The following is a 19,076-nucleotide window of genomic DNA, read 5'->3' on the forward strand; positions in this document are numbered from 1 at the left end:
CAACTAAGCCACACCCATAGACCCGGTTGTTAAAAAAATTGAATCCCACCCCTGCCAGGATCCCATTAATAGCTTACCTTTTTGGATGCTTCTGGGTGGAGAACTTGTCGAATAAGGAGTTGGCCATCGGTGCAGAAAATGTACGAGCTGCTTCCTAGAACCTTCAGGTCATTGGAAACCAGTTGGCTGAACTGAAAAAGGAAGGGAAAAAATATTCACACTTATAAGCCTCCAACCTAAGTTCCCATCTCACAATTTAATAGGATTGAAAATACAGGTAGTCCTTGACTTACAACAGTTCATTTATAGTGTTTAAAGATATGACGGCACTGGGGAAAAAAGGACTTCTGGCCATTTTTCACACTTACAACTGTAGCAGCCTTCCCATGGCCATGCGATCCAAATTCAAACCCTTGACAACTGACTCACATTTACAACGGTTGCAGTGTCCTGAGTTTATAGGGAAGCCAGATTCACTTAACAACCGTGTCACAACACTTAGCAACTGTGGAGATTCACTTAATGACCATCTCAGAAGGTCTACAAGAAAGGTCGTAAGATGGGGCAAAATTCACCTGTCTCGCTTACAAACAAAAATTTTGGGTTCAGTTGTGGAGGACTATATATACCCAGTTGCAATTCCTAAATTAACTCAAGACAGATCATGGGTTGCCCTCTCCCCTCTTTGGAAGAGCTTTGTAGCTCCCGCTGCCTTAAGAAAGTTCAAAACATCCTCAAAGATCCATCTCATCCTGGGAACCTTTTTTTTTGAACTATTACCATCTGGCAGACAGCACAGAATAATAAAAACAAGGACAAATAGGCTGAAAAACAGCTTCTATCCCAGGGCAGGAGCTCTTTTGAATTCTGCTGTATAGTGCAGTGTTGGTGTGGTGTCGGGGGTTTTCGGTTCAATGTGTGGAGTGTGAAGGATGTGTGTTTGTGTTTTATTTTCAATGTGCACTGAAGATGGTGTTTGATTTCATTGTATGAGGTGCAATGACAATAAAGTAAACTAAACTAAACAATGGACATTTATAAGCTAAGGCGAATAGGACAAGAAAAGGTTACCTGATATTATCTAGTTTAGTCTGGTAAAGAAATGTTCAGAAACTAAATTGAAACAAGCTTGCAGAACAAAACCTAAAACCTGAGATACAAGTATTTTCTATTCTTTCAAAGGGATCTTGTTGTCCAGTATTACATTAAGGCTTCTTTATAGATGGTAGTTTCTGGATAGAAGCAAGAAAACCAATCAATATTTTTTCTTTCTTTCTTTCTTTCTTTCTTTCTTTCTTTCTTTCTTTCTTTCTTTCTTTCTTTCTTTCTTTCTTTCTTTCTTTCTTTCTTTCTTTCTTTCTTTCTTTCTTTAGCATTTCAGATATGAGCAGTTTTATTACTGCCTTGTCATCCTTACAGGTTTGACTTTAAAAATGATCTGCAGCCCTACACTGTTGGAAAAGAAAAGCCCAAATAATTCACATGCGGAAAAAAAATATCCCCTTGAAACTTGTGTACAACTTTTAAAGGGCGCCTTGCATGCCTGCCTCGTGGCAAAAGCATGGAAATTCAACAATCGACCATCCGAGAAACGGTCCGAATGCCAATATTGACACAAACATAATTGGAGCCCTTGCATTTCCTTGGAGTTTATTTTGTAGGTGTGTATAGGGGTGTTATTTGAGCACAGGCTCAGAATGGAAAGTGATAAAGGAGGAGGGGCGGGAAATATGCTGTATCTGAAGTGCCATTTTCATGCAACAAAACTGAATTCAGGAATAAGGTCTCTATGTTTTTCCCCAGAAATATTCATAACTAGAATTAAGGTTGTTTTTTCATCCCAAGGAGATATATTGCTTAAATAATCAACTTTGGAAGACTCTTACAGTATATTTGAATTAGGATAGAGAGCATTCAAATAGAACACAGAATAAAAGAGTTGGAAAAGACTTTGGAGGTCTTCTTATTTGAGCAGGACACCCTATAGTATTCCAGAAAAAATGGTTGTCCAATCTTTTCTGGAAACCCTTCAGTGAGGGAACACTGGGGTGGGATTCTACCGGTTTGGACTGGTTCGGGCGATCAGGATGTTAAATTTGCACCTGGTTCGCCAAAGCACTATTTGAACCAGCTGGCTGGCCCCACGCCACCCACCCGTCCCCTCCCAGAGTCCCATGCAGCCCATTTTCAATGCAGGTGAGTGTAGGGTCTGCGCGAAGGCTCTGGGAGGGGGAAAAATGGAGCTTCTGGAAGTACCAGAAGTCCAGAAACGGGCCTGTTTCCAGCTTCCGGAGAGCCTTCCAGAGCTGGGGGGAGGCTGTTTTCGCCCTCCCAGAGACCCAAGGGAAGCCTCTGGATCCTTGGGAAGGCAAGAAACGGCCCTCTCGGGAGTTCCGGTAGGCCACGCCCACCATGACCACGCCCATCCAGCAACCCAGCAGAGAACCGGTTGGGATTTTTGAATCCCACCCCTGGGGAGCAGCCACAATTTCGGGAGGCAAGCCGTTCCACGGGTCAATTGTTCTCACTGTCAGGAAAAGCTCCTTGAATCAGGATTGAACAACTGCGTAGATTCTCAGAACTTCTTTCACGACCTCTCCATGTAGAAGCAGAACAAGACCCCCAAAAACCCCTCCCATTATTTCGGTTCTCTGTATCCACTCCATGTACAGCCCTCATCCTCCGTCTAAACCGATGTCATAACTGCTGGGGATAATGAAATTTTGCACTTTGAGAACAGTTGAATGAAGGGTTACTGTAATTTGGGGAGGAAGTAAAGGCACAGAATGGCTTAGCAAAATTTGTGGGAAGTAGAATTAAAACATTAGCCACTATGTCAATCTGATACAGGGCCACAGCACAGAAAATTTCTTCAAACTGAGGAAGAACATAGTCTTCTCCATCTTATTTCCATCCCATTGTTTTCTTAAAACTATTCTTTTTCACTCATGATCCTGGTTTGCACAGTATCAAACTCTGTTTAATAGTTTAGAATAGAACAACAGAGTTCGAAGGGTCCTTGGAGGTCTTCTAGTCCAGCCCCCTGCTTAGGCAGGAAACCCTACACCACTTCAGACAAATGGTTGCCCAATCTCTTCTTAAAAATTTCCAGAGTTGGAGCATTCACAACTTCTGAAGGCGAGTTGTTCCACTGATTAGTTGTTCTAACTGTCAGGAAATTTCTCCTTAGTTCTAAGTTGTTTCTCTCCTTGATTAGTTTCCACCAATTCCTTTCTTTTCCTGCCTTCAAGATGCTTTGGAGAATTGATAGGGCGAGTCTTGGGTGGGGGTTGGACTAGATGACCTACAAGGTCCCTTCCAACTCTGTTAATCTGTTAAAATTCAAACACCTTTTCTTGCAGTAAGGTTTGAGAACTACTCCCAATGTTACACATCGTATGATGTTTATTTACTAAGGCTTAGAGTTTTTTTTTTACTGAAGCCAGCACCGAAGCCTTAAGCAATAAACAAGCTAACAAACCAGAAAGGAAGGGAAAAATGGTGATGTTTGCTTTTCAGTAAAACAGGATTTCATGTGTCTTATCTGCACACCTACAGGTAATCTTTGATTTATGATCACAACTGAGACCCTTGCTAAGCGAGGCAGATGTTAAGTGAGTCACGTCTCATTTTATGATCTCTTTTTTTTTGTAACCATGGTTGTTAAGTTTAGAGAATCTTGTGGGTGTTAAACAATTCCAGTTCCTCCCTGGCAGAAGCTGGCATAATAAACTTCAATCACCTGACCATGGGATGCTGCAAATAGACACTTGGTTGGTTACCAGGTTTGATCACATGAGTGTGGGGATGCCACAACAGTTGTAAGTGCGATGACCAAATATAAGTCACTTTTCTCAGGGCCGATCATTAAACGAATGGTTCTAAGTCGAGGATTAAGTCCTTTGTATAAGTTAGTTACATCATTCATTTTACACCGCGGCTTCGGTTGTGTTTTTAAATTTTCTTCAGAAAGCCTCATGCAACAACCTCCTTTCCTTCCCTTTTTGCTACTTCCCAGATTATTCATAGAACAAACCTGCTCGGGAGGTTATATTGAAGTGGAAGCCTGCAATTTCTGATAACCAAAGCACTCAAAACAAAACCAAACAAAACAGGAAAACAGATTGCAGCGTAGAGAAGGTCATCCCAGAAACGTCTGGGTTGTAGAAAGGTCACCATCATTTTTTTGTTTTGTTTGCTGTGGTTCTACTTACTTTTAGAACTCAAAATTGTGCAATTTTGGCAGGTCTAAACGATGCAGATTTTACTGCATTGTGATGAACTGAGCGGGTTTTAGACACTAAGACCAGAAGAAGGTTTTGATGGAAGAGAAAAATGGGGCTTTATAGTGTGTGTGTGTGTGTGTGTGTGTGTGTGTGTGTGAGAGAGAGAAGCTTGTCTGCTCTTGAAACTCAGTAAGTAACCAAAGATCATTGAGTGAAGTTCATGGGCAAACAGAGGTTTGAATGCAAATCTGGCCCAACAATCCATTAAAAGCCTCAGTGAATTAGCATCTCACCGAGAAGAGAAGAGAAGAGAAGAGAAGAGAAGAGAAGAGAAGAGGAACTGGAAGGCACCTTGGAGGTCTTCTAGTCTAGCTCCCTAATCAAACAGGAGATCCTATACCATTCCAGACAAATGGCTGTCCAGTCTCTTCTTAAAAACCTCCAGTGACAGAGAGCTGACAATTTCTGGAGGCCAACTGTTCCACTGGTTAATTGTCCTCCCTGGTAGGAAGTTTCTCCTTAATTTCAGGCTGCTTCTCTCCTTGATTAATTTCCATGGATTGTTTCTTGATCTGCCTTCGGGTGCTTTGGAGAATAAGTTGACCCCCTCTTCTTTGTGGCAGCCCCTCAAATACTGGAATACTGCTATCATGTCACCCCTTAATTCTTCTTTTCTCTAGACTAGCCAAACCCAAACCCTGCAGCCATTCTTCACCTGTTTAAGTCTCCAGACCTTTGATCACCTTAGTTTCTCTTCTCTGAACTTTTTCCAAGGTCTCAGCATCTTTTTTTGTAACATGGTGACCAAAATTGGTTGCAGTAGTCCAGGTGTGGACTTACAAGGATTTTATAAAATGGTACCAGTACTTCACTTGCTGGGCCTACCTGTACAGGTAGTCCTTGACTTACAACAGTTTGTTTAATGAACCGTTCAAAATTACAACAGAAGTGAAAAAAAGTGACTTATGGCCGTTTTTCACACTTACGACTATTGCAGCATCAAGTAATCAAAATTCTTGATGCTTGGCAACTGACTCATATTTATGACGGTTGCAGCATCCCGAGGTCATGTGAACTTCTGACAAGTGAATTCAATGGGGAAGCCAAGTTCACTTAACAACCTTGTTACTAACTTGACAACCAGGAGGGGGCTGCCTATGTGAGGATCCTTTCTGTAGATTTTAGCTCTGCATTTAACACAATATTTCCACCTAGACCAGTGTCTAAACTTATAGATCTTGGACTTTCTTATTTAATCTGCCTTTGGATTATGGATTTCCTGCCAGGCCACTCTCAGAAGGTCCCCATTTTTTTTTTTGAACTATTACCATCCGGCAGACGGTACAGAATAATAAAAACAAGGACAAATAGGCTGAAAAACAGCTTCTATCCCAGGGCAGTAACTCTGTTGAATTCTACCGTATAATACAATATTAATGCAATATCAACGGGTTTTCAGTTCAATTGTATATAACAGTCATGGTTAACCTTTTTGGTGCCTAGTGCCCAAAGTGCACACGTGCACACATACAAATGCACATGTGTGTGCCCCAATCCCCAAAATGCAATGCAAGCACCCCCTGAGCATGTGTTCGCCCCTACGCATTCCCTGCACATGTACCCCCCGTGCATGCACCCCAGCCCCCATTTTGGCCTCCAGATTGGTGTAGGAGGCTTGTTCTGACCCAACCGGGTTCCCAAAGAGCAAACACAGACAAAGGCAGCAGCCCCCACCTTTTCAGGTTTCATCTACGAATTCTGTTCTGAAGGCTACTTTCCACTAATTAGCTCCGACAAGGAAGAGCCTTGCTAAGTTGTTTGTCAAGGCTGCCAAAAACCCAGAGATAAGGACTAATTTACAAAATTCTCCAAACACGAACTAAGATGTCCACCAGTTGAGTTTCAGAGCTTCTTTGCTATCTGCAAAGAACGCTTTTCCAAACCTGGCTTTTATCCTCTTGAGGGAAAGGCCATTACCTTGCAGCCTTACTCCTGAGTCACCTGTGCTGCTGTAACTGCTTCTTCCTCCGAGCAATCCTTTGAGCACATGCACTTGGCACAGGCTCCTCGGGAACCTCCTCGTCACTGCTGCCAGCCCCCACAATCTCTGAAGGCAGCAGTCCACTCCCTGATGGTCCTGGCCCCTCATCAGAGTCATCGTTCTCCTCAGCCATCTGCACCTGCTGGCGGCTAACCACAATAAGGCTTTTCAGGCCCCAAAAGGGGGAGGTCTTGCCATCTCCTCAGTTTCCCCCTCCTCTCGCCCAGGCTTTCTCCTCCATTCCTGCCATGGAGAGGCACCTGCGGAGACTGGAACCTGCGGAGATCAGGGAAGACACAGGTGGCAGGAATGCAGGAGAAAGCTAGGGCACGGAGGGGGGAGAAAGGTAGGTCGTGCTGGTGGGGAAACTGCAGAGATCAGTGAAGGCCCTGCTTTCGTGCATTGCACAGCAGAGACCCAAAGAGCAGCTAGCCACTGTGAGGTGTGCGCATGAGCAGTGGAGCTGGGCTGGGCAACGGCTGGCATGCCCACAGAGAGGGCTCTGTGTGCCACCTGTGGCCTGCATGCCATAGGTTTGCCATTACTGGTATAGAATGCGTAGGATGTGTGTTTGTGTTTTATTTTCATAGTTATAATGTATACTGAAGATGGCATTTAATTTTGTTGTACAAGGTGCGACGACAATAAAGTAAACTAAACTAAACTAATAAAAGTAAACTAAACTGCAGTGTGTCAGGATTCCGGCAGTGGCCCTAATTCACTTAACGACTGTGGAAAGAAAGGTCGTAAAAACGAGGCAAAACTCCCTTAACAGACGTCTCACTTAGCAACAGAAATATTGGGCTCAATTGTGGTCATAAGTCGAGGACATGAAAACATTCCCCAACCTGCTGGCTTCAGCTGAGGGACGACTAGCGTGAAACCAAACATCGTCCAGAGGAACATTCTTTACATTTGTCAAGAAGCAGACCTGCTTTTCAAAAAAAAAGTTTAACCTACATGAAAAAGCTTGAGCCCAGAAGAGAAAACCCGACGGAACAGCCTGACTCAGAGAACCAGTTAAACAGGATTCTGGCCATTTAGTGGGAGCGGAGAGAAGCCGTGTGCCGTGTTCAGCCAGTCAGAGACTGGAGAAAGGCCAACACCTGTCTTTTTTCCCCCCTTTCCGGCAACTCCTTGTATTACACTCTTTATGCTACTATAGCACGTATTTTATGCCACTCAGCAGACGCCTTACAGCTGCAAAAGGTTTATGCCTCGCCTTGTTTTAAAGGGTATTTTCTGCTGCTCGCTGTATGTTTGTTGCTCGTATGATCAACGGGTCGTAAAAAGTTTACACGGTCTCCAGAATTTGTTTTTTAGGGCTGTTTCTTGCCTGAGCAAAGGTAGGCCTTGTCAACAGAAGACACAGAAAGTGTGGGGACAGGTTTAATAGCAGGTCATGCTTGTGTTTCTACATGCGTGTGAACGCCTCCGTTTTGAGGGCTGAAAATAGGACAAGCCCTGAAAAGCATTGCCAAAGTTGAGTTGTCACTCAACTCAATTCTAAAAAGTGAAATTAAGACTACCCTAGAAGCACTAGGGATCAAATAATTTCACAATTACATTGTTCTTCCTTTGTTTTTAAGGTCTGATACATTGCGTAACTGTGGATGAACAAAGATTAGTCGGCAGGCCAGCTAACAATACAAGAAAAGAGAGAATGTGGCAGGCTAAAAGCTACACCCAATGTTTGGTTTAAGCAATCAGTATTGGGCAGAGGGAGTTTGCAGCTACACGTAAGTATGGAAGGAAGTAGACAACAGTCAGGGCCATCAACGTGAAGGAGGGAAGGGAAACGAATAATAGAGATGACCTCATTCAAGCTTGACTTTGAGGGATTGATTCCAAGCAATCCCCCTTTCTTGGCACATTGTAGAAGTGATCTATCACTTTCTTTTCAAGACAAGGATGTTGCTTTGAGTTTCCAGTCTAGCCAACCCCACTAGTATTCCCAAGGCAGTTTTCCGCATTGAAACAGAATAGAGCTGGAAGGGAACTTGGAGGTCTTCAAGTCCAGCTCCCTGCTTGAGGAGGGGTTCCTGTATCATTTCAGACAAATGTCTGTCCAGCCTTTTCTTAAAAAACCTCCAGTGGTGAAGCACACAACGTCTGAAGGCAGTGAAGTCCTTCATTCAGTGCTAACCATGAGTTGAGTACATTCCTGTGAATGAGTAGCAATACATCCGTTTAACTGGAACTTCACATATGTCATCTAGTCAAGTTACAGCACTGTTTTGACACTGGATAAGAGTCAATGGAGTTCAAGAGGGGTTGGACTCAGTCCGTTTGTGGCTACATAGAAACTCTATGCTGGTTCCTCTTTTGACTCCATTCCCCGATTCTGCCACTCCTTCTCCCACAACAAATTTAGAACCTCAAATGGAGCCCTTCTTGGATTTCAGAATAGGAATGGGAAGAACAGGACAATTACAAACAAGAGGTAGCTCATCCCTTACAGAAATAGTACAGTAGATTCCTACTCATCAAGCCATCTGCAGAATTAAGTAGCTACTATTATATAGAACACAGAGTGCAGATCTTCATTAAATTTGCATACATATTGACACGCACCTACAAATGATGAAAAATATAAATATAGCTTGTTTGGGAGGCTCTGTCCAGGCACTACTGTTTCTGCTGTTCTCTCTTCCTGTCACCCATCATCCACGCCTTTGGGCTGCTTCTGATTTTGGCGGTGGTTTGCTTATGATTTAAATAAAATTCCTTTAAACTGATACTGTACCCTTCAGATATATTTGACTGAAAGTTATTGATGTCTGGAATCTCTTCAAGCACATCTAGAAAGTGCTGGGTTATGGAAGGCAAATTGATGCACTCATCTGAACTTAGTGGTTAACTTCATCAGTGCTAGTAAGAAGTGAGGTTGGGGAGGAGAAGGAGGAGAACTGTGGGGTCCTTGGTGCTCTCTGAGTTGGGTGGTTTTCTTGCAGACATTTCATTACCCAAACTAAGTAGCATCATCAATGCTAGAAAGGAGTGGGATTGCTGTTCTGACCCAAGTTTTGTCAAACGTAATTAATCACAAACTTGTTTTAAAAGCGAAAGCCATTTTATTGCAATGCTGGGAATTGTTTTCATTCCCAGCCAGAACTAATCTTAAACAGTTCCACAAGATAAGCACAGACCTTTCAGTTCTATGGAATGCTGCCAAAAACAGAAGTATCCAATTAACTAGAAAAGAAACCAACCGAAGTACAAGAAAAATCCAACCAAAGTATGAAGAGCTTCAAGGATGACTCAGAACCGATCAAACTACTTTGCTTCCTGCAAAGGTTTCGTCATCTTGGCCTGACTTTTATTCCTTATGGGTGGGGCAATCACCTCCTAGCCTTACTCTTGAGTCGCCCCTTTTGTTTCAGCTGCTTTTGCCTTCTAGTAGCTCTGCGCACTGGGAACAGGCTCCCCTGGGTCCCCTGCCTCACTGCTGCCAGACTCCAGAGGCTCCGAAGGCAGCACTCCACTCCCAGGTGGTCCTGGCCCCATCCCTGCATCGGATGCAGGACCCTCATCCAAATCCTCTCCAGACTCCCTGACTGGTCTCCTTTCGTCCTCACTGTCTGTCTCTGCTGTTGGCTGCTGTTGGCGAATCACAACAATTGGGGAGCTGGGGGGGAGAAATAGAGGGGGGAGGAAGAGGAGGAAGGGGAGGAAGACAATTGTGGGTCCTTGAAAAACAATGAAGCACAGATACCACCAAGAACCCCTCTCACAGAGCTTCATATTGAGATGGGAGATGATCCCCCCCAAAAAAAATCCCTGGATGTCGCCAGAGGAGAACATTCAAAACCCTCCCAGAAGTCAGCAAAGGAATCCTGTCCTTTGTCCGCAAAGTCATCCCGAGGGGCTTTTGACTTGAGGCCGTCTTTCTTTCCATATTGTTCAGCTCTGTTCAAGCAAGCAAAGAATCAACTAATCCCCATTCACAGGCCAGTCCTGCTTTTGTCAACAGCAAGCGGTTACTTGCCATCGTCTGCCTTATACATTCCCTTTGCACAGGCTCAATGCAGCCCAACCCTTGCAGCCAGCCACGGGGTCCGCAGTTTAAGTGTCAAGAATCCAGACAGTATCCATGATCTCAATCACTCAGAGATGTTATCTCTCCAATTGATTTATTAGGAACAGACCTGGCTCGTTCAAAAGCAATTTCCCAAGTGAAAGCTTTTTCGCGCGCGTTACACAGAGTCCACCTTAAAAGACCCCCTTCCCGACTGGCCCAGTTGTCCTTTTCCTGCCACCAGCCTCTTTTGTTCACCTGACCTGCTTCCCTGAGCATTGCCTGGCAGCTTGAGAGCTCCTGGCGAGGTGAGCATGAGCTGCCCACCCATCCTAGATACACAGAAGCAGTTTGGGGTGCTTCAGATTTTACCCTCTGATTTCCCCCACTCCCCCAGGTGCAATCCAAGGTGCTTTAAAATCCTTGAAGGGTACGGGGCCAGGCCATTTGCATCCACTGTGAGTAGATTTTAGATTTTTCTTTTAATTCCACTCTCTTATTATTATCATTATTATAAATAAGGCAGCAAACATGCCTAAAGCATTAGCATTTAGATTTATATATCACTTCACAGTGTTTTACAGCCCTCTCTTAGCGGTTTACAGAGTCAGCTTCTTGTTCCCAACAACAATCTGGGTCCTCATTTTACCCACCTCGGAAGGATGGAAGGCTGAGTCAACCTTGAGCCTGGTGAGGTTCAAATTGCCAAATTGCAGTCAGCCAGCAGTCAGCAGAAGTAGCCTGCAGTACTGCATTCTAACCACTGCGCCACCATAGCTCTTAAGGTCCTCCCTCTTCCTATTTTTCACACAACGACAACCCTGTGAAGTGTGTTGGGCTGAAAGAAAGCGACTGGTCCAAAGTCCCCCAGCTGTTTTCCTGCCTAAGGCAGGACTAGAACTCACTGTCTCCCAGTGATTGGCCCAAAGTTACCAGGCTGGCTTTCATGCCTAACTCACAATCACAATTGGCTCAAAAAATCACTCTGTTGTTTTCATGCCTAAGGCGGGACTAGAACTCATGAACTCCTGATGATTGGCCCAAAGTCACCCAGCTAGCTTTCATACCTATGGCAGCACTAGAATTCCCAGTCTCCTGGTTTCTAGCCTGGTGCCTTAACCACTAGACCAAACTGGCTATAGTCTGCCTGTTCCACCGATTACATAGGATGGGCATGTTCCAAGCCTCCTCCCTTAAATGCTGTCATCTGATTTGACGTCTATAGGTATTTCAGGAAAACTCAAACATTGAGAAAAGTTTTTCTTCTTCTTCCGTTCCTTCCCCACCAAAAAGGAGTTGTTGATAGGCTGGAAGAAGAATTATCCTCCAATTTTCCTGACCATAGCCTCAATTTGGGTGTCAGGAAGGAAAATGATGATGAACTTTACCAACTTTGGGTAGTGTTCTTAACTAGTATTCCTTAACTAAAAATCTCCATGTGTTGAATCGCAAATTCTATTATTCCTCACATGCTGCTTCAGGAAAATGGGAATTGCAATCCAGCATGTCTAGGGAGATTCTCAGTCATCCAAGTCATAGCTGTCCCAAACGTGCTTTTTTCAAGAGGCAACTGGACTTTCTGGTTTTTCTTTGAAGACGTTTCGCTTCTCATCCAAGAAACTTCTTCAGCTCTGACAGGATGGTAGGGAATGGAAGGATTCATATGTGTTTTCTGCAGAAAGTTCCAAGGAGAAAGTTCCAAGAAGCAGTTCCAAGAAGGCTCCACACCCATTTGCACTACTCAGGTGACCCTGAGGATACAGACAAACCTCCAAGTGGCCTCAATGACCCTCTAAAAGGATGCAAATGACCAACTGTCTGCAAGAAGTATAAATCCTTCCATTCCCCCCCATCCAGTCAGAGCTGAAGAAGTTTCTTGGATAAGAAGCGAAACGTCTTTAAAGAAAAAAAATAAACAACAGAAAGTCCAGTTGCCTCTTGAAAAAAAAGCACCTTTGGTGAAGTTCAGTATGAAACTACAAAATGGCTAGACAGAAAGGCTGTTTTCTTGAATTTCAGCTTAACTTTCCCCCAGGCAGAAATCTAGGCACACTTAGCAAAACTCCCTTAAGACCCAAGCATTTCTTTTTTCAGAATTAACAAGGCGGTGGGAATACCAAACAGGATTCACTGGCTGCATAATTATTCCATTCCCCAGTCAACTCTTCAAATGAGTGTCAAACTCTCAATGACTCTCACTCTCAATGACTATAGGCCCATAGTGTTAACAAGCTCCATTATGAAGGTTTTTGAGCGACTAGTTTCACAGCACATCAGAGACTGCCTCCCGCCCTCCTTTGATTAACATCAGTTTGCTTATAGAGCAAACCGATCTACAGAAGATGCTGTGGCCATCACACTTCATAGAGCGCTGAGTCACCTGGAGAACAAACAGAGCTATGTGAGGATGCTCTTTGTGGACTACAGCTCTGCGTTTAACACTATCATCCCAGATATACTAGTAACCAAACTGTATAATCTGCAGGTCCCCACCCCGACGTGCTCCTGGATTAAGAACTTTTTGACAAATAGACCACAGTCTGTTAGACTTGGCCTCCACCTTTCTTCCACTATTACACTCAGTACTGGCTCCCCCCAGGGTTGTGTTTTGAGCCCCCTACTATATGCCTTGTACACCTTTGACTGCTCACCAAGCCACACAACAAACACCATTATAAAGTTTGCGGACGACACGACCGTGATTGGTCTCATCTCCGGAGAGGATGAGATGGCATATAGGGCAGAAGTAGAGAACCTGTCTAACTGGTGTTCACAGAACAATCTGTCACTGAATGTCCATAAAACCAAAGAACTGATTATGGACTTCTGGACAGGACCACGCCCCACGCATCATCAACGGAGAACGAGTGGAAACTGTCCCTACGATCAGATTCCTTGGCATCCATATTTCAGCTGATATCTCCTGGTCCCCTAACACCAAGGCCACAGTGAAGAAGGCTCAACAGCGGCTGCAATTCCTGCGGGTTCTCAGAAAGAACAATCTGGATAAGAAGCTGTTGCTGGCTTTCTATAAAGCCTCTGTGGAGAGCACTCTGACATACTGTCTGCGTGTGTGGTATGCAGGCTCCACAGCTGAGGACAGGAAAACTGTACAGAGGGTGATAAACACAACTCAAAAGATCATTGGTTGCCCTCTGCCCTCCCTGGAAGACTTAGCCAGTTCCTGCTGCCAAAGCAGAATCAAGACCATTATAGAAGACCCCTAAACCCTGGCAATTATCTTTTTGACTTGCTGCCTTCTGGATGGCATTTTAGGTCAATAAAATCCCACACCACTAAACTAACAAATAGTTTCTTTCCCTGGGCCATCCGAACCTCAAATAAACATGAAGTCACTACCTCATTAAGAATCTTAATACCCCATTCAGATGTATAATAACATATTACAGTACAATCCATCTCTTGTGTATTATACTCGGCTAAGCATTACAGTCATATATTTTGTGTATATTCGTAGCTATTGTACTCTCAAATTGAAAATGGAGACGTGGGTACTCTATCTTTCTTGTCTTCATTTTAAAGTGCTTTGGTTTTATAATATTGCGAACAATTGCTGGGGTGCATCCACAGTTTCATTGTACTTGTACAATGACAATAAAGTTCTTCTTCTTCTTCTTCAAACTTAAAATATAAAATATTGAAAGACCTTTCTGAAAATATAGACCCTGGTTGTATTTGGTTCATTGGTTGTTATGAGAGCACTGGATGAAGGTTCCTTTCATTTTTTTCCCAGTCTTGTCCCTCCATCCCTTCTTACCTTCTGTGGAGTTGGGGACAGGAGAGAAAGAAAATATCTAAATCTATTTATCATTTCCTTTGTGGAAAGGGAGCTCTTCCCCAACTCTCTGTGAGAACCCAAGAGACAGCTTTGCAAAACATCATGACCCCATAATAACCGGTTTGAAAGGGCTTTGCGCAACGTTACACAGAAACACATGTTACACACAAGCACAAACCCTTTGTTGTACACTTCCCTGTTTGCTCGTTGCCTGTCCCTCCCTCCACCTCCCCTCCCCTCCCCTCAAGGACAAGGCCTTCCAGCAATGTGACCTTTAGCATAAGCTCTGTGGTATTGATTGCAAAGCACCCTCCTGCCATATTTACCCAACACTCTTCCAGTGTTGGTAGTGCAAAGCTGAGCCAGTAAGGAGGAAAGTAGACAGTCCATGCATATATGCCTTCTTCACAAAAGCATTAGGACCTCTGCCTATAAGCATACATATTCCCAGTACTCTCAAAGGATCAAGCCAGTCAAAGAAATATGGATCAAAATTGTAGAATCATAGAACCATAGAGCCATAGAACCATAGTATCATAGAACCACAGTATTACAGAATCATAGTATCAGTGTCATAGAATCACAGTGTCATAGAACTCTAGAACCCTAGAACCCTAGAATCATAGAACATACAGCCCTAGAATATAGAATATGGAACCCTAGAACATAGAACCCTAGGATCATAGAGCTGGAAGGGACTTTGGAGGTCTTCTAATCTAACTTCCTGCTCAAGACAGGAGAACTTATACCCCACCCCCCCAGTCAAATAATTGTCAAATTTATTTTTAAAACCTCCAGTGATGGACACCTACAACCCCAGGAGACAAGTTATTCTACTGATTAATTGCTCTCACTGTCAGGAAATTTCTGCTTAGTTCTAGGTCTTATGAGGAGAAAAAGATGAAGTTGCTTAAATGAGTTGCAAGAAGACACCGTGTTCACATTCCTAAAGCAACTTCTCCAGGTCATCCAAAGGATGTGTTTTATAGCAGTCGGTAATTATTAATAGGCAGCAATTTCAGGTGCGACAATGATGCTTAGGTCCACTATAGGGCATTCTAATTTGGAGATTATATAGGCAAGGGATTCATTTGTTGCCAATCTTTATACCAGCGTTCCTCAGTATTGTATTCTCTTAATGGCAAGATGCTTTATTTTCAAATGTTTTATGCATTTTAAAAGTGTCAGAGCAGATAGGATCTTATGCTTGACAGAAAGGATCTGGACTGCATGAGACAAAATCACAGTGGGTTGAGTTTTGGCATATTGTTGATACCTAGATCACTGATTGAATTGTGTTTAAGGCAACACTTATTGACAGTCTCTTTTGTCTATAAATTATGTTTGCTGTCTTGACTCTGACACTGCACATTACCTAAGCTAATTATACATTTGTGTGTGTAGGTGGGGTGTGTGTGAAGAGATTAGGCTACAGTTCTTCTTTCCAGTTCAGGGAAGGGGAAAGGAAAGGAGAATGATGGAAGGAAAGGAAACAAAGAAAAAGAAAAGCGTGGGAAGAAAATAGAGAAGAATGAAAAGAAAGAAAAAAGAAAAGGGAAAGGAAAGGAAGAAGTTTCAATATCTAATAATCAACTTGCCTGATCCACGTAACCTACTTCCTACAAAAGAACTGGTGATGTGCAGAGATGGTATCCAGCAGGTTCTGACCAGTTTTGGAGAACTGGTAGTGGAAATTTTGAGTAGTTTGGAGAACTGGCAAATACCACCTCTGACTGCAGATTTTACAGTATCCTTCCCCTGGCACGCCCACCAAGCCACGCCTACAGAACTGGTAGTAAAAAAAGAATTGTAGCCTATCACTGGTGATGTGGCATTTTGCCCAAACCAAATCAGGTTTTCAAATCTAAAGGGAAGGAATCACGCAGAGTCAGCATTCCTGCCTAACTTTTTTTCCTTATTTTTTTTTTCTGACCTGAGTCGAGACAAAAAGCAAAAAATTTGTCAGAAAACAATAGCTCTTGCCTTGAGATAGAAACCCTTAGAGACATGGCAAGTATCTGCTTGCTCCCTTTTTTGTCCCTCTTCCCCCCAAAAAAAACACCATCAAAATGGTTTTGCAAAGAGGTTTGTGAGACCATGAAAACTAGGCTGAAGGGAAACACACACACACACACCCTTCGGTACAGAAGGAAGGCGAAAGAGGTTGCAGAACAGGTTTGCCCTGAAACAGAATTGCAACTTGTTCATCAGCTTGCTGGAATCTTAGAAGGAAACCACACACCCATTCTGTTTTAAAACTTTGCCTCTCTACCCCACAATTGCCTGCCCATTTCCTGCAAACTTAGCTGGTAGCAGGAAAGCCTCAGCTCTGTTGGTTCGTTGTTAGTCTTAGTTAAGCACAAACGGACAGGTGTGGTGGAGGTGACCCTCTTCAAGTCAACTGAGAACCGAGTCGCACATCTCTTCAATCACAGAGTCACATTCTTTGAACAACAATCTGGAATTCTTAGAGCCTGTTCACAAAATGGCTGGTGTGCTGGATAGGAATACTTGCCAAGAATTCACAAGGAGGCCAACTAGGCAGGTTGCTCCCCTCCCTCCTCTTCCTCCTTCCTCCCAAGGATATTTTCTACCAACTTGTCTGATTTCTGAGCAGGTCGGCAGTCTTTCATTTTGGCTTCAGGAAATGAGAATATGCACAAAGCTTTGTTGAACGCATGGAATGAACATTAGGGTATGATAGTGGCTCCTTTGTAGCGTGATCATTTCCCTTTACTTATTTTTGATTTAAGAGTTTTTTAAAAACAAACAAACCAGGTAGGGCTTGGACCTTGGAAAATGCTAAGAGGCAAATACAACATAATCAACTGTTCATAAATGAGATGATTATCGCCTTCATTCACAAGGTGATGTCTCCTAGAAGAATCCCCTTGCAATTTCACTCAAGTGCTTTCTTGCTAAAACTCCTTTTTAAAATTAAGAACCAGATTGCCAGCCATTTCAGCAACTCAGCCTATTAATTAGTGATGTTGTAAACATTTAGTGTACACCCATTTGGGAAATTTTGAAGGAAAGATCATGAACACTGCAGGTTAAGTAAAGAGAAGTCATAATTAGAAGATTTTGCTATGCAGCCTTCTTTAGCATGGAAACATCAGGCCTCGTGTAGGACAAATACTTTTGTGTGTGATTGTGTGTGTTTATGTGGATGAGAGAGAGAGAGAGAGGGAGGGAGGGAGGGAGGAGAGAGAGAGAGAGAGAAAAAACAACAACAATTTTCTGCTGTCTGTGAGTCTTGAAGAATATTTAGGTATTTCTAATAGCTGAACCTAAAACTTTATTCCTACCCAGTCTGTCTTCCATTAATTTGTTTTTATCCTATCGATTGCTTAAACTCATCTCCTTCTTATTATAATAAAAATCACTCCATTTTACTTTACTTTACTTTTCCCAAATGCCTTTTCCTCCTAAAGATGGAAACCTGTAATTTTATTGTTTTGTAAACTGGGGATCGGGGATGACCAGTGTTGGGCTCTGGTCTTCCCTGAGGTTCTCAGAAGAAAATCCATGTTGCAACCTGACACCTGAGCCAAATCACTAAAACGTAATTTGGATGCCTACAATTTCCTTTCAGAAGAAAATTACACTACCCATCACTACTTGATGGAACAGTCTGGAAAACTCAAAGAAAGTAGGTTGTTTTGTGTTGGTTTAAGACAATGCCCCAATTTGGAACCTGGAGTATATTATCTCTTCCTTCTCCAGCCTGATCCCCTCTAGATCATAATCCAGGGGTCTCCAAATTTGGCAAAGCTGCTTGAGGAATTCTGGGAGTTGAAATCCACAAGTCTTCAAGTTGCCAAGTTTGGGGACCTCTGTCCTAATCAGTGGCAGTATTCAATTTTTTTTACTACCGGTTCTGTGGCTGTGGCTTGGTTGGCATGGCATGGCTTGGTGGGTATGGCAGGGGAAGGATACTGCAAAATCCCCATTCCTCCCCACCCCATCCCACTAACCTGCTTTCCAGCTCCGTTCTCCTGTGCAGGGCAACCAAAGAAGACCCAGCCGATCAGCTGGGACTCAATGGGAGGCAGAGAAGAGACGGGGTTGGCAGGGCCAGTCAGAGGCGGGATTTGTCGGTTCTCTGAACTACTCAAAATTTCCACTACTGGTTCTCCAGAACTGGTCAGAACCTGAATACCACCTCTGATCCTAATTCAGTTCCTATCATCTTCAGCCACCATGGACTCCTGCTTTCTGTGTTGATTTCGGTGTGAACTGAAATACCTTTTGGTACAGTCCTAGGTAACCTGTGGCATTCCAGATGTTCCTGGATCTCAATCCCCAGCAGCTGTAGAAATAGCACTGGAGTGTTCAGAAGCATCTGGAGTACCATAGTTTGTTTCCTTGCCCCATTTCCCCCTTCAGAGCCATGATTTGCTGCAGGTGCCAGGCTGAAGGTTAGATGAGTTGAAGCTAGAAAAACGAAAGGAGGGAACAATGTGCTCAAAATGTCTTGCTATAATAAACACCACCTCTCACTGCAGCTATGCACACCAAAATCAGAAAATATTGGGTGTACTAGCCATAGCGCTTATATGCTGTTTCACAGCGCTTTACAGCCCTCTCTAAATGGTTTACAGAGTCAGCCTATTGCCCCCCAAAAACCTGGGCCCTCATTTTACTGACCTTGGAAGGATGGAAGGCTGAGTCAACTTTGAGCCAGTCAGGATCGAACTGCTGACAGTGAACAGCAGAGTTAGCCTGCAATGCTGCATTCTAACCACTGTGCCACCACATAAATACGAACCAGTTGCCAGGCATCTATATTTTGATCACATGATTGTGAGGAAGCTGCAAAGTCGTAACTGTGAAAAATGGTCCTAAGTCACATTTTTTTCGGTGCTGTTGATCACTTAATGAATTGTTGTAAGTCCAGGACTACTTGTACTATTCCCTGTGCTCATGAGCACCTTTCACTAATGCTATTGTCACATGTGCAGTTAAAACATCAGCCTGGAATGCATGACT

At 43.4% G+C, this 19,076-nt stretch overlaps 1 protein-coding gene across 2 annotated transcripts in view; it reads right to left on the reverse strand.

Annotated features, from left to right (window-relative positions):
- ESRP2 (epithelial splicing regulatory protein 2) overlaps positions 1 to 19,076 on the reverse strand; it is a 68,086-nt gene that overhangs the window by 34,441 nt on the left and 14,569 nt on the right. For both annotated transcript variants that reach the window (XM_087971654.1, XM_087971653.1), the window contains exon 4: positions 78 to 191. In XM_087971654.1, the coding sequence (XP_087827780.1) occupies positions 78 to 191 (114 nt within the window). The remainder of the gene's footprint in view (positions 1 to 77; positions 192 to 19,076) is intronic.

This window comes from Notechis scutatus, chromosome 9 (genome assembly GCF_049901735.1).
Source record: "Notechis scutatus isolate UNSWTSFEM ecotype Mainland chromosome 9, rNotScu1.2, whole genome shotgun sequence".
NCBI classification, from domain to species: Eukaryota; Metazoa; Chordata; class Lepidosauria; order Squamata; family Elapidae; genus Notechis; species Notechis scutatus.